Source organism: Mauremys mutica, chromosome 7 (assembly GCF_020497125.1).
Source record: "Mauremys mutica isolate MM-2020 ecotype Southern chromosome 7, ASM2049712v1, whole genome shotgun sequence".
Taxonomy (NCBI): Eukaryota; Metazoa; Chordata; order Testudines; family Geoemydidae; genus Mauremys; species Mauremys mutica.
The window spans coordinates 63016422-63043125 of NC_059078.1; the positions used below are offsets into that span (position 1 = coordinate 63016422).

General features: G+C 54.9%; 1 protein-coding gene across 1 annotated transcript; it reads left to right on the top strand.

The window, feature by feature from the left end:
* Nucleotides 1-1723: 1723 nt before the first annotated feature.
* On the top strand, nucleotides 1724-18546 carry ECHS1 (enoyl-CoA hydratase, short chain 1; the record flags this gene model as incomplete). The annotated part of the gene is made up of 8 exons (XM_045023674.1): nucleotides 1724-1886; nucleotides 6385-6582; nucleotides 10447-10574; nucleotides 11236-11335; nucleotides 13736-13840; nucleotides 15819-15938; nucleotides 18008-18075; nucleotides 18163-18546. Coding segments are annotated over 8 exons (948 nt in total), but the record flags the coding sequence as incomplete, so codon positions are not given.
* Nucleotides 18547-26704: the final 8158 nt, after the last annotated feature.

A 26704-nucleotide genomic window follows, 5' to 3' on the forward strand; every position in this document is an offset into this window, starting at 1 on the left:
TCAGTAGGGAGGGACCACCAGTGCTACAATTGGGTTAAGACAAAGTGCATCTGATCCTTTCCTCCCTGGAAACATGAGAACCTTTTAAGATACTACATTCCTGGCGAGCTAATAAACAAGTAAGTGTTGTGGTGGGTGCATCAAGACTTCTCTGGCCCCTGCTGGAGTCGTTGCAGAGAGCTGACACACCAACCCGAAAGAAGAGCATTGCCTGGGATAGAGGGGGTGGGAGCCTAGACCTCCCAGCACTGCCTAACATCACAGGGTCCTCCAGCAGTTAGAAGGGCCAGGAGGGGACAGAACCCAATCAGGACCCATCAGGTGAGATAGGAAGGCCTGCCTCCTCCTCTCAAAGGGAGTGCTGGGTAGCGCTGCCTGGTGCTTCCCCAGAGGGGTCAAGGCCTCACAGTCTGGCTGCCTCCACCCAGAGGGTTCCGGGGAGCGGGGGAACAGCTGTTTATTGGCTGGGCAGTTCTGGGCCCAGACGGCTGAGCTGAATTTCAATGTTCTGTCCCAGGACGCAACTAGGACGCCCTGCTCCCGGCACGGGCTGAGAAATGCTGACCAAGGGCACAACAGAGCTGGGAAGGGCCCAGCGTTGCATCAGTAACTAGTGTTCTGGCTCAGCCAGGGCTTTGCTAGTACAGGTGGGAGGGATCGCACCCGGCCAAGCTAGGGGGAAGGCTGCAGCAGGGCCGCCCAGAGGGGGTGCAAAGGGGGCAATTTGCCCCGGGCCCCGGGCTCCGCAGGGGCCCCCAAGAGAACAGCTGAGGCTCCCGCCTCCGCCCCTCTCCTGGAGCCTCAGCGCATCAAGCGCCGAGTCTCTGCCGGGGCCCCTGAGCCCCGCCCCGCTCAGAGCCGCGTGGTCAGGGGGCGGGGCTGGGAGCTCCGGGCTGAGCTCGGCTGCCTCCGCTCGGCGTGGAGCTCCCAGCCCCGCCCCCTCACCACGCAGCTCTGAGCGGGACGGAGCTCAGGCCCCGCCGGCCACACGCTGCAGCTGTTCCGGCGAGGCGCTGAGACTCCGGGTGAGGAGGGAGCCGGGGGTAAGAGGCTGGGGCCGGGGCGGGGGGGAAGCGGGACCCGCCGCCGAAGCGCAGCCCGGTCTTCGGTGGCGGGGGGCCCCTTCCGTTCCGGGACCCGCCGCCGAAGTGCCCCGAAGACCCGCGGCGGGGCCCCCCCCCCCCCGCCGAATTACCGCCGAAGCGCAGCCCGGTCTTCGGCGGTGGGTCCCGCTTCGGCGGTAATTCGGCGGCGGGGGGCTCCCGCCGCGGGTCTTCGGGGCACTTCGGCGGCAGGTCCCGGAACGGAAGGGCCACCCGCCGCCGAAGACCCCGGGCCCCCGGAATCCTCTGGGCGGCCCTGGGCTGCAGCATCTACCGGCACCTCAGCAACACCACGAAATTGGCCACATTGACCATGGCTCTCCGATCTTCCCCTCCCGTGAACCCACCCACTGCCCCGCAATATTCCCCATAACCAATCCACGCCCCCCCCCCCCCGATCCTCCCCACTCTCCCCAACGCATCCATGATGGCCCCCTGACTCTCCCCCTCCCCTGAACCCACCCACGAGCAGGGGGCGGGGCTATGCCGATCGCGTGCTGGGGGCGGGACAGGGGCGGGGCTATGCCGATCGGGTGCTGGGCGGGGGCGGGGCTATGCTGATCGGGTGCCGGGGGCGGGGCTATGCTGATCAGGTGCTGGGGGCGGGGCTATGCTGATCGGGGCTGGGGCGGGGCTATGCCGAGCGGGTGCTGGGGGCGGGGTTCCGGGTCTCGTGGCTCAGTTCCGTCATGGCTGTCGCGCTCCGTGCGCTGCTTCGTCCGGCCCGGGCCCCAGCTCCAGCCCGCCTGCTGCTGCGAGCCCCGGCTCGGCTCAGCTCGGCGGGTGAGCGGCGGCTGCTGGGCCGGGGGCGGGTGTGCAGGTGCTGGGGGACAGTGCGGGGGCTGGTTGTGGGACCGGGGTGTCCCGGGGAATAGTGGGGGCTGGGGGGTCAGTGGGGAGATTTAGTTCCCTGCAGGGTGCTCGGCACACTAGCTCCACGCTCTGGAGCCTGCTGCCCCTCCCCGGCTGGCTCATCGGGCGATGGCTCTGCTCTCTGGCTAGCATTGCCAGTTGTGTGCCGGGTGGTGTGGGGAGTCCCTCTGGGCCCTGGTGTGCTCTCTCTGTGTGTGCTCCCCCACCTCCCCGGGAGAGGGGCCTGCCCCACAGAACTGGCTCCCTGCACTGCCCCATCCCACTCTGTCAGCCTGCAGCCTGGGGATTCCTGCAGGTCGGGGAGAGGGGCGGCGGGGGCAGTGCCATGCTTTGAGATTGCTGTCTGGAAGTTCATGCAGGGGCCTCAGGCCCAGCCAGTGTGGCCAGCTCCGGAGTTGTTGCCCAAAAGCAGAGGGCAAAGTTCTTTTGAGTTGAGCTCTGCTCTGGCCAATCTTATCTCTTCCACCAGCAGCTCCTGTCTCACTCCCTTGCTTGCTGCCCACCCCTGGAGGTGCCACCCAGGAGCTCAGGGCTCCATTGCACTGTGGGCAGAAGTGATGCCAGAGCTGTGCCTGCTGCCCTGTCTCCCCTCTGAGCTGGTGTCAGTCCTGTTGACTTCTGAGGCACTCTTTGCACCCACCGTGCTTTGTGGGCCTGGGGCCTTGTGCACTCAAGACAGCACCTCACAGCTGTCAGTGCCTCAGTCTGGTTCCAGGGGCTTGCCTGAGGACTGGCTTGGGGCCACCTGGTCATACCCTCTTCCCTTGCCCTGGTCAGACAGCTCCAGCGGCTGATGTGGATGTGTCAAAGGGCATGCCAGCAGGGCTCAGGGTGACCGGAGCCCATATGCGAGGCCTCCACATTCACTTCTTTCTCAGTTAATTCAGGGCTCGTGGAAGGGATCGGATGTGCTGCCCTGGAGAAGGAAAACCTGTATCTAAGGTCAGGTTTAGAATGGGTAGTAGGTCAAGCCTTCCCCGTGCTGCCCCACAGTGTGCCTCAGGCCTGCTGAGAGGCAAGGTCAGTCTCCAGGCATGCTGGTAAGGGGACATTGTGATGCTGCTGGTGCTAGGAGCTGGGCTGCCACTCGTGTGGGAAACTGAATGGCTGTTGGGAGCTACACCCAGGTGGGTTCCTACTGGCTATTATTTTGTACCGGATTCTTTTTTGACACCAGCCTCATAAAATTTACCAGCGGCCTAGGCCCAAATCTCCTCACCCACGATTGCTATGGTTAGGATGATGGAAAAATAAGGGTCTATTTTAATTGCCGACCAAAAGACTGACCTCTCACAGGCTGGGTTCTGCCACGCTGCCCTGGCGTAGTCGCGGGAATGTTAATTTCAGTTTTGCAGCACTAACTTTAGCTCAGTAAGTTCAGAGCCTTTTGCAGATTCCTTCTGCTTGGTACTGTTGGTTCTCTGGGCATTTGTTGAATACTCTGGAGAATAGTTTGTGTTGCTCTGTGAAGCGCAGACAACGTACCCGTCATAGTACAAGGCACACGTGACAACAGCCCCAAATAAAATACAACGTAAACAAGGCAGACACAGACTAGGCTGAACATAACTTAGGCCGTGTCTGCACTATACAGCTTTTAGCGACATGGCTGTGTCGTGCCACTAAAAGGCACTCAGTGTAGCCACTGTTTGTTGGCAGGAGAGAGCTCCCCTGCTGACAAAAAACTTCCACCCCCAAGGAGTGGTGTTAGCATTGTCGGCAGGAGAGCGCTGCTGTCACTAAGCGCTGTTCACATCCGCACTTGTCGTCAACAAAACTTTTGTCTTTCGAGGGTGTGTGTGTTTTTTTAACACCTCTGACCGACAAAAGTTTGTCTTTCACTTGCCAGTGGAGACAAAGCCTTTGTGTCATGTGAAATTATTCACTCTTCAGGAGGAGAAGTGAGGCTTCAGGAGAGATTTACACACAGCGCAGGTAGTGACTTGGCAGATTGAAATAAGGGGAGGGAATGAGAAATGGAACTAAAATAGTAATGGGAGGAAAAGACAGTGCATCCAAGTTGGCATTACTGACTGGGGGAGAGGGATGATGCAATAGGAGTTGATCTGCAGGGCCTTGCATAAAAATATTGCTCACATCTTCTCAATGAACTTTTTTCTTTTTAATGTTGAGAAAAGAAATTACAGCCAAATTCATTTGATTGCAGGTCTGCTGAGGAGTGTTAGTGAGTGGGTTAGAGCAAAGAGACTTGTTATATTTAGTCTGTGTATATGTATCTGGCTATTCTAAATATTGTAGCTGCTGGATAATCTATTCACAAAGCCTCTGTAATATGCCTGGGTTGCTTTTCCTCATACGTGTGTGGAAAGTCCTATGGATTGGTTGTTACAAGGAGGAGGGAGAAAAATTGTTGTTCTTAAGCTTTGAGGACAGGACAAGAAGCAATGGAGGTTTAGGCTGGATATTAGGAAAAACTTCCTAATTGTCAGGGTGGTTAAGCACTGGAATAAATTGCCTAGGGAGGTTGTGGAATCTCCATCATTGAGGATTTTTAAGAGCAGGTTAGACAAACACTGTCAGGGATGGTCTAGAGATAATACTTAGTCCTGCCATGAGTGCAGGGGACTGGACTAAAAGACCTCTTAAGGTCCCTTCCAGTTCTGTGATTCTATGGATGGGTGTCTGAAGTGTGGGTGCATGTATGATTGGCTCCCATACCTTTTGGACAGGAAATGATTAACGTGATTTTTTTTTAGGGCAACATTCTTTCAAATCCGACCAATGAAGCAGGATTCAGGCATTGTGCTCTCTCAGTGGAAGGTTCGTGCTGAGCAGCATATTGGAGTTGATGTTCCTGGTGTATTTGAGGGGAGCTGTAGTCTGAGCTGGGTTGGAAGCTGGATCTGGTTATGCTTTCCTTTAAACTTGATTTCTCCATGTATTCTTCTCCCTTTTTTTGGTTACTCAAGGTAGATGCTAGCCATCATAATGCTTTTGGGCAATAAAACTTATTTAGCCTAACTAAACCTTCTGCGGGACCTGGTGTGTAAACTGGATGTATGTTCCTTTAAGCATCTGCCTGCAAATGTCCTCACTTAAGGTCCTACTGGCTTCTGTGGAGGTGACTGTGACCTCACCAATGGAGTGTTATGATGTCAGTTGTGGAGTAAGTGACCAGAACAATTGCAGCCCCCGCGCAGAAAAGCACATGGGCAATCATTTCCCCTCCTGTTTGCCATCTGTAAAGTGGCGTGATGATCCTGACTTTCCTTTGAAAAATGCTTTGAGAGCTATGAAAGCTGTGTATGAATTACACTTGGCACCGGTTAGGTGCAACACAGCAATATTGAGAGATGTGTATGTAGAATGCTTTGATTTCGTTTACACAAGATGAGATCTGCTGCTCTTTTATGAGACTTTCATACTAATGATGCATATATCGATCAGTTTACTCGATCAGTCCACTTCCATGCAGTTAATTCAGGAATTTGACTTGAAAGGGCACCAACTTCAAGGTCAACTTGAAAATCAACCTTACTGTTGTGCCAACTGTTGTTAAAATTGTACGTAAGGCCCCTGTCCTCCAATATGATGCAGGACTCCTGAACAGAGCCCCTTGTGCGGCACAACATTCCCACAACTGAAGGATTGATCGGGAAAACATATTTTCCTCTCTTTTCAGTTGTGCATTATGCATTTGACAGCACCTTGCAGAGTCAGTTTCACTGGTCTCCTGGCTAGTCAGAGAGGGGAAGACAGCTAATTGGAAAAAGATCCTTATAAAACTCAGGACTAAGAGGCTCTAGGAGAGGGTACAGTAAGGGAGAGAGTCCTGCAGCAGTCGGGTGGAGAGACACAGAATGCTTCTCTGTTCTAGCAGGTAGGGAGGGCTTTAAAGAGCTGTCAGCCAGAGTCTGAAATGAAATGTGGAGCCACCTAAGGTACAGGGTAGGAGTTCCAGCAGTCTGGGTGTGGGATAGTTGAGCTGCGCACTGGGCATTGCCCTGAAGGGGAGGCGCCTACAGCCTACACAGCTCCAACAGCCACTGGTCAGGCTGTGCAGTCCCCAGCTAGCAGGGGCAACCCCTGTGCATTGTAAAAACGCCGGGGAAAGCAGCAGGCCGGTGTTGACTTTGTGCTCGTAACCACAGGAAACCAGCCCTGTCCTGAGTTGCTCTCAGAGCAGGACATTAGCTAGCAGAGCAGACTTGTGAAGCCCAGAGTCAGCAAGCAACAGAACTGCTCCACACACGTGGAGGTCCTGGTGCAGGGGCGTGGTCACCGGGGGCCCTGGCAGAAGTGCATTGTGAGGTGGCTTTGGCAGAGGAGGGGAGGGTGCTTGCCTTTGCAGGATAGGAGGGAGATCCCAGCCCGCCAGAAAGCAGGTCCATCCCATGCAGTCCTGCCCACTGCTGTAATGATGTGCCGGTGTCCCTTCCCCCGGCAGGCACTCAGTTCCAGTATCTCGTGGTGGAGAAGAAAGGGGCGAAGCAGAATGTAGGAGTGATCCAGCTGAACCGCCCCAAGGCCTTGAATGCCCTCTGCGATGGCCTGGTGAATGAGATGAACCAGGCCCTGGACTTCTTCGAGAAGGACCCAGACGTGGGAGCCATCGTCATCACCGGCAGCGAGAAAGCCTTCGCAGGTAGGCAGAGAGGGCACCCCAGGACTCTCTGGGGAGGCTTGCTCAGCACGTCCCATAACGGGGTGGGTGGGCTGGAAGCTGCTTTGCCTTAGCCACCCACTTGCCATTGGTAGGTGGGGGTTCACAGGGGCTGCAAAGGCCTCAAGGTGACTGCTGCTGCTTTTAAATGCTTTTTCTCCTGGTGAAGAGGATGTGTGAGAACTACGGGAAAACTCTGAGCCCAACTGGGAGCTGCCCTCTGGATGCCCTCCCTTGTGGATGGCAGTGCTAGGGAACTCTGCTGTTCCTAGCGGGAGCACTTGCAGATGAAAATGGGGCTTGAGTTTGGGAAGGGGAATCGGTGACTTGTGTTGTGGGTCTGGTTTCGGATGGAGGAGCCTCATTCCCACGCCTCTTGGAAAGGGGAGAACCCAGCTGTGTGTGAGAGATGCAAGGCATGAAGCCACTGATAATTCTGGGGATCTCCAGTGGTTGCCTGCTCCCCCCAGAACATTCAGAGACTCGTGAGCATTAGAGATGGGAAAGGCCCCTCTTGTATCAAGGGCTAGTGAAGGATGCTTCCCAGGGCTGGCCTGCAATACAGAGCTAGGTGGGCTTAACTTCGTTGCTCAGGGCTGTGAAAAATGTCATCCCCGTGCGATGTAATGAAGCTGACCTTCATCCCAGTGTAGATACGGCCAGGTCGATGGGAGAATTCTTTAGTCGACCCAGCTGCTGCTTCGCAGAGGTGGATTTACTACAGCGATGGAAGAACCCCTTCTGTCACTGCAGGAAGTGTCTACACCTCAGCGTTGCAGAGGCGCAGTCACAGCATTTCTAGTGTAGACGTACCCTCAGTGTTTGTCCAGTTGGATTTTAAATGTCCAAACACTAGAGCTTCCAGCCCTTCCCCTGGGCAAAAAAACAATTCACACCTGAATCATGGCTAGGGTCTGGCTTTGCCACTGAGAACCCAGTGTGAAGCCCCAATGATAGGGGATTATTTTTAAGGCCAGATGCTATAACCATGTCTTTCAAGCATGCAATGTGACAGGTGCTCTTGTTAAAGAGAAGCTCAACTTAAGCATCACACCTTTGTCTGAGCATGTTATCTACTGCTCTTCCTACAAGTAACCCCTAAGATCACTGTGTGGAAAGAGAGTAGAGAAAATATTTCTCTATTTCAGTGAGGGAGCTCTGAGCTCTGAACCCAGAGTCAGTTTTCTGGGTTCCCCAGTGCAGTCTAAGGGTATGTCTACACTACGAAATTAGGTCGATTTTATAGAAGTCGATTTTTAGAAACTGATTTTATACAGTCGATTGTGTATGTCCGCACTAAGTGCATTTAGTCAGCGGAGTGCGTCCTCACTACCATGGCTAGCATCGACTTACAGAGCAATGCACTGTTGGTAGCTATCCCACAGTTCCTGCAGTCTCTGCTGCCCATTGGACTTCTGAGTTAAGCTCCCAATGCCTGATCAGGCACAAACATTGTTGCGGATGGTTTTGGGTACATGTCGTCATGCCCCCTTCCCTCCCTCCATGAAAGCAACGGCAGACAATCGTTTTCATGCCTTTTTTCCTGGGTTACCCGTGCAGACGCCATACCACGGCAAGCTTGGAGCCCGCTCAGCTCACCGTCACCGTCACCGTACGTCTCCTGGGTACTGCTGGCAGACGCGGTACTTCATTGCTACACAGCAGCAGCTCCTTGCCTTCGCGGCAGATGGTGCAGTAGGACTGATAGCCATCATACGTCTCCTGGGTGCTCCTGGCAGTCCTCGGTGAGGTCAATCAGGGGTGCTTGGACAGACATGGCTATCCTCCTCTTAGAGCATCGGATGGGAGCCAGAGACTCCAGGTCATTCTCTTCTTTAAGTTTTGTCTCATGGAGATTCAGTCCTGCCTGGAATATCATGCCAGCTGGAGGCTTCTGCCTCAGGCTGCTCTCCCACCCAGTAGCACCGCGCGGTTGCACCTACCCCAGCCTATCCCTTGCTCCCATGGCTCATGAAGCCTGCATAGTAGTAAGGAGCAGTTCAACTATAGGCTGAGCAAGTGCAGAATGGTGGTAGAATGTGCCTTTGGACATTTAAAAGCTCGCTGGTGCTGTTTGCTGACTAGGTCAGACCTCAGAGCAACCAACATTCCTATTGTTATTGCTGCTTGCTGTGTGCTTCGCTATATCTGTGAGAGTAAGGGAGAGACGTTTATGGCGGGGTGGGAGGTTGAGGCAAATCGCCTAGTGTCCGATTTTAAGCAGCCAGACACCAGGGCAATTAGAAGAGCACAGCAAGGTGCGCTGCGCTTCAGAGAGGCTTTGAAAATCAGTTTCATGACTGGCCAGGCTTTGGTGTGACAGTTGTGTGTGTTTCTCCTTGATGCAAACCCGCCCTCGTTGTTGATTTTATTTCCCTGTAAGCCAACCACCCTTCCCCCTTTGAAATAAAGTCACTGTTGTTTTGAAACCATTCATTCTTTCTTTATTAATTAAAAAAAAAAAAGAGATAACGGACAAGGTAGCCCAGGTGGGGTCGGGGAGGAGGGAAGGACAAGGCCACATTGCTTATTGTAGCCACACTAAAAATCATACTGTTTGAATGACAGCCTTCTGATGCCTGGGCCATCCTCTGGAGTGGAGTGTCTGGGTGCCCGGAGCCTCCACCCCGCTTTCTTGGGCGTCTGGGTGAGGAGGCTATGGAACATGGGAAGGAGGGGAGGCAGTTATACAGTGGATGCAGCGGGGGTCTGTGCTCTTGTTGGCTTTCCTGCAGCTCCAGCAGACGCTTCATCATGTCCGTTTGCTCCCCCCAACAGATGCTTTATCATGTCCGTTTGCTCCCCCATTAGCCTCAGCATCGCGTCCTGCCTCCGCTGTTTGCACTTACTTAATTCTTTCCTGGCCTCTTCCCCTGAATGCCTCCATGCATTAAGCTGTGCCCTATCAGTGCGGTTGGATTGCATGAGCTAGGAAAACATGTCATCGTGAGTGCAGTTTTTTTCACCTTCTAATCTGCGATAACCTCAGGGATGGAGATGATGGGGAGTGTAGAAACATTCTACGCTCTACAATTCTGGAGGAACTGCATGGTCACCTGTGCTGCTGAGTCCTGCCGAGTTTGCCACGCTGACCAAACAGGAAATGAAATTCAAAAGTTCCCGGGGTTTTTCCTGTGTACCTGGCTAGTGCGTCGGAGTTCAAAGCGCTGTCCAGAGCGGTCACAATGGAACAAACTGGGATAGCTCCCGGAGGCCAATACCGTTGATTTGCATCCGCACTACCCCAAATTTGATCCATCAAGGTTGATTTTAGCGCTACTCCCCTCGCCGGGGAGGAGTTCAGAAATCGATTTTAGGAGCCCTTTAAATCGACGGAATGGGGTTGGTTGTGTGGACGCATTCATTTTTAAATTGACCTAACGTGGCTAAATTCGACCTAACCCCGTAGTGTAGACCAGGCTAAGAGTTCTTTTCCCCATGTATCAGTTTTTCACATAGTAACAGGAGGAAGGAAAACTTTTACAAAATAGGATTATTTCTGTGATTTATTTATTTTCAAATCACAAATCTTATCAGGGCAACTTGGAGGTAGGGGTTGGACTTGAAACTATTTCAAGAGGCCCCTGTAAGTTTTAGACAAACCAATCTAGTGCTGACCACTTACTGATCAAAGGATGTTAGTGAGACAAGGTGGGGAAGGAGGTAATATCGTGTATTGGACCAGCCTCTGGTGGTGGGAGAGACAAGCTTTCGAGCTTACACAGAGCTCTTTCTCTGTTCTACTGAATAACAGCTAATATCCTGGGACCATCAGGGCTACAACAACACGGCCCAAGGATGGTCGTTTCCCAGTTCATCCTGTCTACACAATATTCTCTCTTTCAGCTGGAGCAGATATAAAGGAGATGCAGAACAGAACCTTCCAGGAATGTTACGGGGGCAATTTCCTTGCACATTGGAACAGAGTCTCTCTGGTCCGGAAGCCGGTCATAGCGGCTGTGAATGGATATGCTGTGAGTTTGGGTTTTCCGTTCCTTAATCCACCCTCGCAGCCTAGAATGTTTCTTGGTAAATATTGTACCGTGGCTAACGTCTATGTCCTTGTCTCAGCCAGCTCCAGGCAGACCCAAATGCTAGTCTTAACTGGGAATTGTGGTAGTCTTAATATACTTTTTATGTAGAGGGCTAATGGAAAATTTTTCTGAGTCAAAGCAGCAGGATAAACAGCATCCAAACACCCGCTCCTTCCCTGCAGCTCTGGCTGTGGAGTTTTTTGCTCCTGCTTTGCCCAGGAAGCAGCTCTGCCTTCCTCCCTTGACCCCTTGGGGAATGTCCCATCCCTCACCCCCTAGTTGCTCCTGGAAGAGAGGAGTGGGCCTTGAAATGCTTTGTACTAAGCTGTTTCTCTTTGAGCTCCTTGAGTGAGTTCTATAGCTCTGTGCTGGTTAGGACATCAATGGGAACTTGGAAGAAGGGGGTTCAAGCCCTGGCTCAGCCATATGCTCCTTGGGTGACTGTGGGCAAGTGACTTTAGTTCCCCCTCCCCTGCTGTGGATGAATACAGCACAGACTGAGGGGCCTCTGATCCCATGGGGCCTAGCTCGACTGCAAGAAACCCTCATGTGCCGGGTGGCGCTGTGCCAGTTCTAACCCATGCCCCTCTCTCCCCCGAAGCTGGGCGGTGGCTGTGAGCTGGCCATGATGTGCGATATCATCTATGCTGGCGAGAAGGCGCAGTTTGGGCAACCCGAAATCTTGCTGGGAACCATTCCAGGTAACCCATGTGGAGTACACTCCTGCCTGTGAGCGTCTAGGGTGGCCAAGCCCCTTCCCAGCCTTTGCACTGGCTAGTGGCGTTAGGAAAATGAACGCTTTTAAAAAGACACATTGAAAGTTACTGTGAGAGTCCCAGTGACACGTGGTAGATGGAGCATGGAAACTGACCCATTCTGGTAACTCAGATAAAGACATGAGTGTGATCAGTTCAGACCAAGGCATCTCTTATGGGCTTGGTTAGTTCGGAATCCCTAACTACCAGGCTTTCGAATGCTGACAGCCCTCTTGTGGTGTGCAGAGACAAATCTCACTGTCTGACAACTTCCTACTTCACAGTGAAAGCCCGCTCTGATCTCTGGCATGCGTCTTCCTCCCTTTTTTAAAATGACCACACCAATTTCTGGTCTCATTCCTCCTTCGCTGTTCCTGCTGCCTTTTAATGCTCCGGGCTTGGCTGGTATCGGTTTTTTCATGTATGTATCTAACACAGGGGTCAGCAACCTATGGCACGCGTGCCAAAGATGGCAAGCGGGGGCAGGTGGCAGAAGCTTGGTCCTGCCGGCTCCCCTGCCTCTTCCTGCAGTGTGCTGGGTTCCTGCCCCTCCTTCTCTCTGTCCCTCCCTCCCTGCTGGCTGATCAGCTGATGGCCCTTGCGAGGGAGGGGGTTGGGGAGGAGTGGAGTCAGTGTGCTCGCTGCTTCCAGCGGAGGCAGAGAAGAAGCAGGACAGGGCCTTGGGGAAGGGGGAGTGGTGGTGGAATCGGGGCATATCCCCTCCACCCCCTGCTGTGAGCACCAACCCACACCCCCAGCCCTCTGCCCTGACCCCCCCTCAAACACCCCCCCAGCCCTCTGCCCTGACCCCCTCCCCCACACACACACCCAGTCCTCTGCCCTGAGCCCTGCAGCCCCGCACACCTCCCAGGCCCCTGCCCTGAGCCCTGTATCCTCCTCTCACACACCAGCCCTCTGCTCAACTCCTTCACCCCTCCCCCACACCCCAGCCCTGACTCTGGCACCCCCACACATACCCAGGCCCCCCATACCCTGACACCTGCACCCCCTCACATGCCCCCAGCCCTCTGCCCCGACTCTTGCACTCCCCCACATACCCAGGCCACCCCCACCCTTAGCACCAAATGGGAGCTCCTGTACCCCACCACACACATTCCTACCTGCACCCCTCGCACCAAATGGGAGCTGCCCAGGTAAACGCTCCACACCCAAACCTCCTGCCTCAACCCTGAGCCCCTTCCCTCATTCTAGCTCCTGGCCAGACCCAACCCCCCAACCCCCAGCCTGCTCTTTCACCCCCAGCCCTGTGCTCAGTGCACTCCCACCCTCAGCTCAGTGCAGAGAGAGAGAGAATGAGTCAGAACCAGGGAGAAGGTAGGTACCCCCTGTATGTGAGCAGGGCCAGTACCCCAGACCAGCAGCGGTTTGGGCAGCTCTGGAGCCGGCGGATGGAACCCCTGAGCGGCAGTGGGCTGAGATGCTCATTCCACTGCCAGTCTGGTGTCCCGGTCGCTGGCCCTGCACAACCCGCTGCTGGTCTGGGGTTCTGGCCCCTGGCCCTTTGCCAGCTGGGGTCCTGGCCGCAGGCCCCACTCAGCCCGCTGCCGGCCTAGGTGAACAGAACCCCAGCCCAGCAGCGGCCTGAGTGGGCCGGCGGCGTAAGATCAACATTTTAATTTAATTTTAAATAAAGCTTCTTAAACATTTTGAAAACCTTGTTTATTTTACAATACAACACTAGTTTAGTTATATAATATATAGACTTGTAGAGAGATCTTCTAAAAACCATTAAAATGTATTAGTGGCACGTGAAACCTTAAATTAAAGTGAATAAATGAAGAGTCGGCACAGCACTTCTGAAAGGTTGCCGACCTCTGATCTAACACCAGGAATCTGTAGGTCTTGCACCTGCTAGATGTGTTGTCAGGTTACTTTCTTGCCCATTAAACACTTCCCCATCTCCTCCAAGGTCAGGTGGTGCTATTGTTGGGTCATCTGGAGCCTTGCGTTCAGTAATTAGCCTGATTTACCCTCTGATTTTTGACTGGTAGCTATCGATAGACCTGCATGCATGTGTCCGAGCACAGGGCAGCTGTCAATCACGTGGTCACTTTAAAGACCCATAAAAGGAAAGGGATTCCTGAGCTTGCCCTGTGTTAAAATAACAGCAGCAGGTAGAAATACGCTCATCTCTTACTGTCTGTTACATAAGGATCCAACAGCTTGTCTCCCTGCCCACCTCTTCCTCTTCTCCTTGCTGTGCTGCCACCCCTGTGTGCGCAGACCTGACCCGTTGCATGTGTGTGTGATCAAGGTGTGTTTATTTAGGAAATTCCTCCTGACTGAGCCTTGCAAGCTAATTGCGGCCTTCCTAATTAACCACAGGAGCTGGTGGGACTCAGAGACTCACAAGAGCAGTGGGCAAGTCTCTGGCAATGGAAATGGTCCTAACCGGAGACAGGATTTCTGCTCAGGAAGCCAAAGAAGCAGGTATGGGCACAAGTGTGTACGCCTTCCCACCAGGCCCCTCCTGCGGCACTGGGTGGGAAGGGAGGGGAGGTTTCCTGTACCCATGCTCTGGGTGAGAGGACAATCCGTGAGTGCTGCTCAGGCATCATTTCTGGTCTGGATGAGGGTGGGTCTTGGGACTTGCCAGCTGCCTGAAGCTGTCACTTCATGCCCTTCTCCGGAACGCCTGGCTCCTGGGGAGGGCTCCCCATCTGTGGATCCATGGATGACTGAGACCCTCCTGGCTCTGTGCCTTGGGCATGTGTCAGTTAACTAAACGAGTCGAGGAGAAAGTGCATCCTCTGTTGCCAGGCACAACGGGGCCTCACAGCCCTGCAGAGTGCAAATCCATCACTGTTCCTTAAAGCCAACTGTTCCCTGCTCCATGTGTGGCCCAGCCATCCCCGTAGCGCGGAGCAGGAGGTGGCTTCCCCAGGCTGCAGACTGGCCAGCACGCGAAGGTGTCCCCTACGAACATACTTGGCTGGAGGCTGCTAGGGGCACATGGCTCTTCTCTCTTATGACTGATTCTTCCACGCTGATCCCATCTCTGTCGGGCATTTGCCCAGCCGCTCTCCCTGGTGCTCCTAGTGCAGAGGGTTCACTGCCTGGCGTTGTTTCTCTTTGCCGTGTCCTGGGATAAACCATTCAGAGAGAAGGGACATTACTGGGAAGGATTTCCTCCCCCAGGCATTCTCCCTTCACTGTTACTCCCCAGATCCTGTGGGGAAGCTGATAGTGATAAATCAGCTCAGGAGCTCTTCAGCCCAACCCAGCAGGCGAGGGGTCCAGCAGGAAGCCAGCTCTTTGCACACCATGGCCCTATGCAGGGTGGCCAGATCCCCATCGGGAAGGGATGCACTCAGCAGTTGATGATGCTAGGTGGAGGGGACCGCATTGCTCTTGACTGAAACATAGTACTGCGTAGACAGCAGCCCTCTGTCCCGTAGCTAGAATAGAATAGAAAGGGTAAAGACCCTACCCCGTTCCATCTCCCGGGTGGAGTTTGGCCTTTGTCCCTGTAACTGGGCACACGCTTATTGTCGGCTCCGGATCCGGCAATTTCATTTGGACTCACTGCCAGGAGGTAAAGGGGTGATAGGGAGCGAGGTGCCTGCTGCTGCTCAGTCTGAAGCACAGAGGGAGCTCGGCATGGGGTGGCCTTTCGATGGTGGTCTCCCATGGCCTCCGCACGCTTCATTCGGGCATTTCTCTGCTGCAGGGGGAAGCTCCAAAGTGGGGTGACAGTGGGAGCTTTCTGTGGGTGCTGCAATGGCATCCCATGGCTCCATGCCAGTGTCTCCCTCAGCTGTGCTCGGTTTAGAAGGAAGAGGGGTTTGGGGAAGGAAAACGCAGCCTGGGTTCCAAGTCCAGCCAGACCCTTTCTGGCTCAGGCCTCATCAGCAATAAAGATCCCACAGCTGGAGCTGACCTGGGGCCAAGACTCCAGCTGCCTTTTGCACAGCCCTGCAAAGCCCACACACCTGAGGGCGAGAGGGCTGCGTGGCCAGGCTGGAGCTGCTGGGTTCGAATGCTGCTCCCTGCTCTGCTTCCAGCCCTTCCGCACTGTGGTGCTGGGCACTAGGAACTCAAGTGGTGGCAGCCGTGGCTCTGAATACACGTGGGAGTGGGTGTGCAGGGATGGAAGGGGATGCTCATGCACAGTCGCCTCTTAGGCCATGCCCATGCTTTACTCCAGTGAGGATTTGCGCCATGTACAGGGCCCGCTAACTGACCCGAGGTTCATGCGCTGGATCTGCTGGCTAGCAGTTGCTCTGCGTTACTGGTGTCGGACATTGGACCCTGGGCAAGACTGTCCGACAAGCACCATTGTTCAGCTCTGTGGCTGGTCAGAGGCTGGGAGTTGTGAACATGTTCTCAGATGGTGGTGTCTGGGGAGGACACAGGAATGCTGAGTGCCAAGTGCTGACGGTCCAGTAACTTGCCCCCTCCTCTCTAGGCCTGGTCAGCAAAATCTACCCCGTGGAGAAGCTACTGGAAGAAGCCATCAGCTGTGGGGAGAAGATTGCAGGGAATTCTAAACTCGTAACAACAATGGCCAAGGAAGCTGTCAATGCAGGTACAGGCAGTGCTGAGTGATGGCTGAACGTGGGGGTGGGTGCACTGGGCTGACATGGCCCCACCAGGGCTCAGTGGGAGGTTGAGGTGCTCTGGGTCCGTAGCCGTAGAGGGCAGCCTTGCTGAGGAATGGTGTCCCGGAATAGGCACTTGTATGAAAAAAATAGTACAATAACTCCTCACTTAATGCTGTAGTTATGTTCCTGAAAAATGCTACTTTAAGTGAAATTGTTAAGTGAATCCCATAAGAATTAATGTAAATGGGGGGAGTTAGGTTCCAGGGAATTTTTTTTCGCCAGACAAAAGACTATATATATATATACACACACACACACACACACACACAGAGTATAAGTTTTAAACAAACAATTTAATACTGTACACAGCGATGATGATTGTGAAGCTTGGTTGAGGTGATGAAGTCAGGGGGTGGGATATTTCCCAGGGAATGCCTTATTGCTGAATGATGAACTAGCACTCGATTGAGCCCTCAAGGGTTAACACAGCACGAATGGAGGGAGGGGAGACAGCATTGCAGAAAGAGATAGAGACACACACCCTGTGTGAGACAGAGAGATGCGCATGACCCCACTCTAAGTACATTGCCTTTTTAAATAGATCAGCAAGTTGAGACAGCAACTGCTGCCAGCAAGCTCCCTCCCTCCTGAACCCTGTCGTGTCCCCCACTGCTCTATGGAGATGGGGTAACCGAGGGGCGGGGGCAGGGGGACACCCTGACATTAGCCCCTCTCTTCCCCCCCCCCCCTCACAGCAAGCAGGAGGCTCCTGGGAGCAGCTCCAAGGCAGAGGGCAGGAGCAGCACTCGGCAGTGGGGGAGGGGGACAGTTGATAGCCTGCTGGGCAGCTGCCTCACAGGGAACTTAGGGGTGTGGGGAGCTGATAAGGAGGCTGCTGGTCCACACTGGTTCCAAGCCCCCACCAGCTAGCTCCAATGAGCTGCTCTTTCTGCAAGCAGTGGACAAAGCAGGCAGCTGCCAAACAACGTTATAAGGGAGCATTGTGCAACTTTAAATGAGCATGTTCCCTAATTGATCAGCAACGTAACAACGTTAACCAGGACGACATTAAGTGAGGAGTTACTGTATCGTGGTTTCAAGGGCACCTGCACCTTTAACCCCCCTCCATGGCCCACTCCAGGAACGCCCCTCAGGTCGGAGGTCTCTAGCTGTCACCTGTCCCTCGTCTCTCCTGTTCCTTGCCCGTGGCACATGGCAGTCTAGCCTCCTATGGGCTATAATACTTTGGTCTCGTTTTGGTTGCTGGGTTAGTGTGCGGGGGCTGGGTGGGGTTGGTGGCCTGTGATAGACAGGAGGCCAGACTAGGTGATCTGGGGGGCCCTTCTAGCCTTCAGCTTTGTGACCCCTGCTCTGCAGGCTCATGTCTGGCCAATTGCAGTATAATGGTCTGTGAAGATAAGCCTGGGTTCATCAGATCTGCCAGTTGTGCCTAAAACCTTGCAAATGTGGCACGAGTGCAGCTGCTGCAGTGACGTGCGCGCGGGCAGCCTGGCATGCTAGCCCAGATAGGGTGACGGTCTGGGGTTAATGGGGACTACGGGCAGGCCAACGTTTACCCCTTCACTGCCAATGCTTTTCGTGCAAACATCCAGCGGGCATGCTCATCCTGCCGTCCCAGCTGGCCTGCACACCTGCCAAAGCCCCAGCCTGCCCCCGGAGATCTCAGACAGCGCAGCCCTGGGTTCATACAAACAGGTGGGGATGGCGGGGAATCAAATGTGCTGTGGCTCCACGTGAGTGAGGGGCTCTTTGAAACCTCCCCGGTTTAATGTCAGCCGGCTTCAGGTGCAGACTGGGGAGACCCCCTGCCCTGCCATCCAGGAGCTGGTAAAGAAACGTGGAAGGAGGGGAGCAGAGGTCTGGAAAGTGCATGATTCTGGCCTTCCCCTGGTGAGGCTGCGGTGGGGCAGTACAAACCCTTTAGATCTCCTTGGGGGACTCTTCTCTTAGGGAGCAGGCTAGATGTGATCGTCAAACACCCAGCCATCCCCTCCGCTTTCACTCGCGTCTGCCACTGGCTCCTCTTTTTCAGCCTTCGAGATGACGCTGACTGAGGGAAATAAAATGGAGAAGAGGCTCTTCCATGCCACCTTTGCTACAGTGAGTATAGGTGCTGCCCCGCAGGCTGCTTGTCTGGAGAGTGACTGTTGTATGGACCGTGCCCCTGAGCTCCTCTGTCTCTCTCAGGATGACCGGAAGGAGGGGATGGCAGCCTTTGTGGAGAAGAGAAAGGCAAACTTCACAGACCACTGAATGCCAGCGTGCCTTGTCCTCTCGGAGCTGCTGAGACGGAGCCTCTGCCTTGATGGGACTGACAAATAACCATCGCAGCAGGTTGCGCCCGGCAGTAACCAGTACGGGTGCCGAATCCTGTGCCACCGCCCTGGGAGGAAAGGCCCTTTGATTCACAAACGCTACATTACATGGGGTGTTGGGGAAGGACCTGCCGTAGGTTAGCCTAATGGTTTGGGCCCTTCCACGTAATCAGGTGATGGGGGCGTAGGGAACATGTCTGATCTGAATCTCAGATGACCTGACGCTTTTGTTCACGATAAGAAAATCGGAAATGGAGATTGTCGTGTGATCTTTATTAAAGGGCTCCCCTGCCTGTGTTGGTGGCACTGACCTCGCCACGGGAGGGCTGGTTCGGACTGCATGTGTCAAACACTTTGGTGCGCTGGCTCCGAGAGCTGGAGACAAAGGAGGGCTCAGGGGTTTGGGTTGGTCACTAAGCAAAACCCCACTGCCCTGGCTATGCTGCTGTCCTCTCCCCAGGGTGGGGACTCGGGGCTCCAGCCTCGGAAGTGCCCTTGGTAAAATGAGTGTAACAGACAATAGGAAACCTCCAACGCAAGAGACATTCTCCATCCTCAGACTCCTTCCAGCTCTGACTTGGCCCAGCTGAGCAGGAAACTGGCTCCCTCCTCTCCCCTGGCTGGGCTGCGGGTCTCTGGCAGGGGGCTCTGGAGCCAGATCAGCCCCTCTACCTGTGACCTTCTTGTTGCAGTGCTCTCCTACGGGCTAGGGGGCAGTGGCCCCTGTGCTGAAGTGGGTCTGATTCCTAGTGCTGAGTGACCACGAGCTGGTGCCTGGCTTCCAGCTGCCGGCCCCTGGCTCACAGATGGGATGGAAGAGCCGGTGGCCTGGCTCACAGACACACGCGAAGGCGTTCTTACACAGGACGTAGGAGTGGGCAGGTTGGATCAGAGCAGGGGACCGTCTCATCCCAGGGCCTGTCACCAACTGGAGGAGGTGTCAAGCAAAGAGACCCGCTAGTGGGAATAACCCTAAGGGTGTGGCTTCCTGACCTATCTGTTACTGGTTGGCTCATGTCCTGGAGCACAGGCCTAATCACCAGGATGGCTGCACCGAACGTGCCAACGATATGTCTACACAGCAGCTGGGGTGTGTGAGCCACTCACCCCACCCACTGCCTGTGCTGCCATGGCCACACTGCTGTTTGTAGTGCACCAGCTGGAGGAGAGCTAGCACGTCTGCCTGCCTGTGCTGGCATTGATGCCTCCCTCTACTGTGCAGGCATATCCTTAGTGGCAGTGTGGGAGGCTCCACCCCTGCTCAGATCATGAGTTCAGCCAATGGAGGGTAAACGGAGAGGGGAAACCACCTGTCCATTGAGTATCTCCATTTATCCGCCAGTGACTAAACTCATTACTGGGGGATGATTGAGCTAGTTGTGAACTAAGGGGTGACGAGGGGCAGAGTTAAGGATATTTGAGTGAGCTTAATGTAGAATTCCTTGGCTCTTTGGTTTCTAAAGCTCCAGTGCTATGTTATCACCTAGCCCTTTCAGTTACTCTCTCTGCCTCAACAGTTTAACCAAGTTTTTTCCCAGTGGGCATTTCCTTGGTTTTTGTTATACAGTGGAGGACAAATCGTGGTGCCGTTGCTGCAGGGAAGTATTGATCCTCTCCCAGGTGGGTACATCACAGCTTATTGGTGTACCTCTGTCTCCAGCTCACTCTAACTGCCCCATCAGCTGCCTTATGGGCGTTCAGCCCACCCCTTTGACAGTGGCCTGTTAGGAGTCTGTCACCCCAGCAAACTCTACTAGGGACTCCACCACATCCCTGGGGATTGTGGGGTGATGAGGCGCCATCCATATCCTGACCCCCACGAGTGCAATGCCTTCTAAGCCCCACCTGACTCCTGCTGTGGCTTTCCGATCATGGCTGCCGTAGCAGGTCTCCTGCCCTTGTTACCAGCGGGTAGCGCTGCACAGGCTGGCTTGGACAGGTGTGAGTGTTTTACCACTGTGCGCGCTAACATGGTGTTGCGCAAACTGGAGGGTGTGCCCTCCTGAGGGCATGGGGGGGGGAGGGTGAAAAGAAACTGGGATCTCGCAGGACCCACTGCCATAATAGCAGAAGCGGGATAAAAATAGAGTGAGCATTGCAGAGCGGGATTAAAAAAAATAGTCCTCCCACACCACAACCACCATGAATGCCCTGGCCAGCAGCCGTCACTCTCCAGCCACCCAGCTCTGAAGGCAGTACCGCTGCCAGCAGCAGCACAGAAGTAAGGGATTACTTCAGATTACAAATAATGGTGGGGGTCATGACACATTCCATGGATGCCACTAGAAAAGTTTGCGCACCACTCCTCTAACACCAGAGTTAGATGCCCTCGTGGGAAGAATAGTGGAGCCCTGTGCATACTGCAGCCTTTGGCAGCAGTGCTACAGTGGTGCCAGTGTAGACACAGTCAGTGGTGCCAGATGAGCTGTGATTATTTGACAAGGGTTTTCTGACTGCCGGCCCAGGAGGACCAACCTGGGATCTGAGAGGAATTGTTGCCTTCCATCTTCTGTGATTTCATGCTGCTTTATCCCCTGTCTGAAGGAGGCCTGGGAGGGCTTGTAAAGGGATTTTCTGGTTGTGTTTTGCTGCAGACATTCATGTCTTGTTGACCATAGAAGACTCTATGGATAATTGCAGACCTGGTAGGTTTCTGACATCCGAGACACCTGTGCAATATTTTAGTGGGAGTTAATATGCTATTCCAGGTCTGCTACCACCCTCGTTACCATAGTGCCTTCCAGAAGTGCATTAAGCAACACGACTACTGGCATTTGTTACCTGTGACTTTCTCCCTATGGGGAAAATTACATGAGATTTTAAGGACTCTGTATTGAAGGTGGGTCAAAAAAAACATGCCGAGGATTGTCAGGGCAGTGCTGTAGGCTGCCACTAGGTGGGGCACAGAGCTCTCTATTGGGATTCCATTGGTCCTGGCCCCTTATAACGGCAAGAAACAATTGAGGCTTCTAGCTTTGTGTTAACTAAAGTAAATGAGCAAAATCATAAAATTGAAGACGTGCAACCAAATCAGAGTAACGAAGCAGGTGAGTCTCAAGTAATCCGTCTAATCTAATTATCAAATGGGTGAAACTGTATACAATAAACCATCCATCCTTCATAAGCACCATGTAATGGGCTGTCTCCCTCCACTACTAAAACGGGGGAAAAGAGAACAAACCCCAAAGACTTCGGTAGGGAGGCTGTTGTAACTGCATGTTAAAGCAGCAGAGAGTCCTATGGCACCTTATAGACTAACAGACATATTGGAGCATGTTGTGGGACTCCAGTGGTGAGACGGCAGGGTGCGGGGAGCAAGGCCTCTTTATCAGGCTGGAGACCAGTGTAGCCAGAAGCAAGTGATGGCTGGAGGCCATCAGCCAGAAAGCGGTGGCTGTTGCTTTCCCTTTGGGTTGCGGGGATGGCGGCCTGGCCCTCGAAACTCCTCGGGAACGGTTTGTTGCCTTAGAGTGCCATGGCCTAACGTGGGTTGATTAGGTCACCTTAATGCAAACAATGAATCTTCCCCCTTGAAGTAATTTTGGGCTCAGAAAATCCCTGCATCTGCTGCTGATCCCCACGGGGTTTGAGGCATTTGAGATCCAGGGTCAGTTCGCAGACATGGTCACAACCACCCTCCAACAGTCCCATCTCAAAGTGCAGAGCTAACAGAGTTGAAATCAGAGAAAAATCCCTGGCCCCTGCTTAGCACTGCACATATCACTGGTACAGACAGCAGCGGGGAGAACACTAGTTCTCCAGGCCCTGGCAGAGCTGGCCGGTGAGCAGTACAAAAACAAACATTTGGGGGAACAGACCTCCGCAGGCAGCTGGGAACCAGCTGAGCACAGTGTGAGGGGAAAGTGCTTTGTTTCCTCTCAACGCCTGCAGGCTGGGGTCTGAGCCATAGTCTCCCCACACCTCTGCACTTTTAGTATCCCAGGAGCACCAGCTGGGACCAGGGTCACCTGTGTGAGGCACTGTTCAGGCAGCCGTGAAACAGCATCCTGGTCCCAAAGAGCTTGCAGGCTCCTAGGCAAGGCAGATGCAGGGACTGCTGCTGGCCCCCATGCACAGCTGGGAACTGAGAGGCAGGGACTTGCCAAGGTTACCTGGAGAGGTGGTGGCAGAGTGGGGGCCTAGAGTTCAGCTCTCTCATGGGCCAGGCCACCGCTCTGCTCCCCAACCCACCATCTCCTATGTGTGCTGGCTTCCCCCCCATGCTTCAGCATCCGACACATGCACTGGAGCCATCAGAGCGGCTCCAAAGCTGTCTTCTGGTGCACTGCCACTGGTCCTGTCTATTCCACAGGCCAGAGATTCCTGGCAGCTCAGGCTGCTCCAGGGAACACGGGTGAAATCCTGCCCTGCTGCTGTCCTCAAAGGTCCCCTCAGGCAGGAGCTGGCATCTCCTGCGTCCAGGCGGTGCTCGCTGGGGCTACACTCAGCCTGCTCCTGCCTGGCCTGTGGCTGTTGGTGCTTTCCCCTTTGTGCCCAGCTCTCCTATCGGAGAACCCGCGCCCCCTTTCAGCAGCACAGATTGCCTCTGCCGCCTTGCATGTCACCTCCTGCAGTTACTGGAGTGTGAATTGGATCTAGGAAGGGCCAAACTCCACTGACTCAGTGGGGTTTTGCGGGAGAGGAATTGGGCCACTTGGGTTGATATGACGTTCTCCGCAGTGTTGCCAGCTCTTGTGATTTCACGGCAAGTCTCGTGCTTGTTGATGTTTTTTCTCAAGCTCCCAGATGCTTGTGATGAGCTGGTACTCTTAGTGGGCGTTGAAAACACAGTGCTGCTAGTGGCAGAGAAAAGCTTGAAACTGATTTGTGTGTGAGAGCTGCAGGTCCCCAAGCTGGCCGCCAAATACTGTATTTTTACAGAACCTCCTGCTTTTTGAGCCAGCCTCATGAGTTTTTGAGGCCTGGCTGATGAATTTTGAACACCAGCATTTGATGCTGGCTTCAGTGTAGGAAGCAAGCTGGCTGGGGGGGACAGACTTCCCTGTTTCCCTCTTGCTAATTAGCATTAAGTCTAATTAGCTAAAACCACTTGGGCATTAACACCACTCCTGTCCCAGCCACCTGTCCTGCCTTCCCTGCTGATGGATGCGGAGCGTGTTGGGTTTCGCTGCTTGGTGGGTGCCTTTCAGCGGCTGCAATCTGCAGCTCGTGTTACCCTCTGCCAAGGGGTTTGACATACTAACCCAGGGGGGCCCATTGTTCCCCGTCAATGGCCGACAGGAGGCGAGCCCACTTCTCCGTTGCTTTTCATTAGCTGAAATTGCTGCCCGGGAGTGCTGGCAGGCGCTGTGCTCAGGCAGAGCAGGATCTCCTTTCAAGCTGGGGGAGGGGGGGCACACAGGATCAGCGGGGGGAGGCAGCGGACTTTGGGGACAGCGGTGCTGCTTAGCCTCCATAGAGCGTGGAGCCCAGCGCTGTGACTAGAGGGGCCTGAGGGCTCCAGTGCACCCTGGTTGATCCATCCCTGGTCAATTCCCCCTTGTGGGCAGGGACCTCATTTCAGCAGAATTGGTGGCCAGGAGGCAGTCGTCCCAGTGACTGCAGTGGCCCCATGGGGGCAGAGGTAGCCAGGTGCTGGTGTGGGCAACCCTCAGGCTGCTCTGACCCCTGCCAGGGCTTGAAACATCCCTGGCCAGCCCAGGTGCAGGAGGCACAAGGGTGGCAGGCAGCCCTGGCACAGGATGAAATGGCCCCAGGGAGCAGCTGTTCTGGCCGCCCTGCCCTGAGACCCATGAAAGGGGTAGCTGCAGCAATACCTCAGAGCTGGGTGTGGCAATGGTGGGGCGAGCCCAGGGCTGGGACTAGGGACTCCTGGGTTCTGCTCCTGTCTCTGGCCTACTGGGTGACTGTGGGCAAGTCACGGTTCCACTCTGTGCCTCAGTTTCCCCTGGGTGTAAAGCAGGGAGAACAGCCTTTCCCTCCTCCACAGGGCTGGGCCTGAGCCTCAGGGAATGGTTTCATCCTAATGTTCTCTGTCATGGCTGTGGGGAAGGGAAGTTGGTTCCCGTCCCTCCCCAGGGTGGGCAGCCTCTCCTTGCCAGCTGGGCCCTGACAGGCCTTCCAAGCCCACTGAGCTTCACCAGGCTTTCGCTCACCCGCAGGAGCCCCACAGTGCTGCAGGGAATGCAGCTGGTGTTTGCCATGCGGGTCTGGCTGAGTCCAGCCTCCCGGCAGCAGTTAGTGTGACGTACTGGGGGGGAGGTTTGGAGCCAGGGACCAGGCCCCAATGGGTTAGGTACTGCCCAATCTCCAGGCAAGGAGGCAGTCCCTGCAGGACTCCCATGCCCTGGGCAGGCTGCACTAGGCAAAGCAGAGATGGATGCCTGTCCAAGGCCCTGAGTCCACTCCCAGCCGGGCCCTGGGCATTCACCAGTGCTAGCTGGAAGTGGGGCTCGCACTGCCTGTTTGGGGTGCCAGCTGAGGCCTGGCTGAACTGCTGCCCTTTCCAATGCCTTGGGTCTGGTTAATAGAGTTGCAAAAGCAAATGTGTCACAGTGGCACTGGGCCAGCCGTGCTGCCTCTGGCCCTGAGAGCTCACTCCCCACTCTGGGGCTGCCCCATGCCGCAGTGGGCTCAGTCTGTTTCTCACCGGTGCACTGCTAGGTAGCCAGGTTCCCTGGTTTGTGTCCTGGGCATGGTTTGGGGGGCAGCAGGAAGGGGGTGCGGTGCATTTAACAATGCTCTAGGACAGGCCCTTGCCAGCAGCCCTCCTGAGCCCCAGCAGGTGAGGATGCCGGCTGTTTGGTGGTCCTGGTGGAGCCCGCGCTGCCATGCGGTGTCTCTGTGTGGTGCAGCGGGAGCCCTGCATGCGGTGTTCCCGCAACAGCAACCCCAGCCCCAGCAGGAAGGCCACAGCAGCACTGATGGTATGAAGTCCAACTGCGGCAGCCGGTGCTGGAGCAGCTGCAGCTCCTGCGCTCAGGTCGGCACAGCGGACAGCCACTGGGGCTTCCCCTCTAAGCCAGCCCAGGTAGAGCACAGCCCCCCAGCGCCTGCCACTCCAGGTGGGGAGGGAGAGGCGGGGAGAGAGAGAGGGAGTGTGTCCCCCCAACTCTGACCCTGTTGGTCTGGCTGGCGCTGCCCCCCAAATCTCACAAACCAAGCCTATGGTTTGAGTCCCGCCCTGTTCTTTTGCCCGGGCCGCTATGGGCTCATGTGGAATGTTCCTGCACCTTTGTTTGTACAGCCAGCCCCTGGCCTCTCAGCTGCGTCCCCAGGGCTTTTACCCTGATTGTTTCTGTGGAGCAGGAGCCAGCTCCTCAGAGTGAACTCTGGCCCACCTGCCTGGCTGCTCAGGGAGAGGGCCTCTGCCTGGCTGCACTTTTGGCAAACCCAGCCCCAGAACCAGGGCTGGAGCCCCCTCTGGGATGCCCGCCTGGACTTGGGGAACCCACTGGCACCAGGAGGGCTAGATGTGCAGGGGCAGCAGGATCCTGGAGCCAGGTCCCTCTGGGGCATTTACTGGAAAGCTTTGCCCTGCCCGAGTGGTGCCTGCAGAATGTTATAAAGCCCAGAGGCCAGCCCCTATAGCGCAGGACAGGACCATCGCTACCTTTTAATGATGGGGAAACTAAGGCACAGGGCGGAGGCTGGTGATGCAGCCAGGAACAGAACCCAGCTCTTCTGGACCTCAGGCCTGTGCTGCCCCCTAAACTGTTCCCCTCCTGCCTCCAGAATGCCCTGCACCTGTGCGTGGAGCTGGGCGTTGGTGGGACACAGCAGGGGCCGGAGGTCAGCTCAGTGGGTCTGGTACTCTCTAACTGGGGCCAGCCGCTCTCAGTGCTGGAGCCGCTGCCTGGGATGTATCGACCACCTACAACCTGGCCCCAGACTGGGCCCTCGGGCTAACAAAGCTTGGAAAGGCCCCCCTGTGCTTCTGAGCAGGCACTGAGTGACCCAATCTCCCCTGCACATGCCATGCCTGGGGTCACGCACATGCAGCTGCTCTGGCTTAATAGACTTTAAGGTCAGAAGGAACCATTATGAGCATCTAGTCTGACCTCCTGCACAATGCAGGCCACAGAATCTCACCCACCCACTTCTGTATCAAACCTGTGTCTGAGCCATTGAAGTCCTCAAATCATGGTTTAAAGACTTCAAGGTGCAGAGAATCTTCCAGCAAGTGACCCATGCCCCATGCTGCAGAGGAAGGCGAACCCCGCAAGGCTTCTGCCAATCTGCCATGGAGGAAAATTCCTTCCCGACCCCAAATATGGTGATCAGCTAAACCCTGAGCACATGGGCAAGACTCACCAGCCCGCACCCAGGAAAGAATTCTCTGTAGTAACTCATCCCAGCCCATCTAACATCCACTCACAAGCCATTGGGCATATTTACCGCTAGTAGTCAAAGACGAATTAATTGCCAAAATTAGGCTCTCCCGTTATACCATC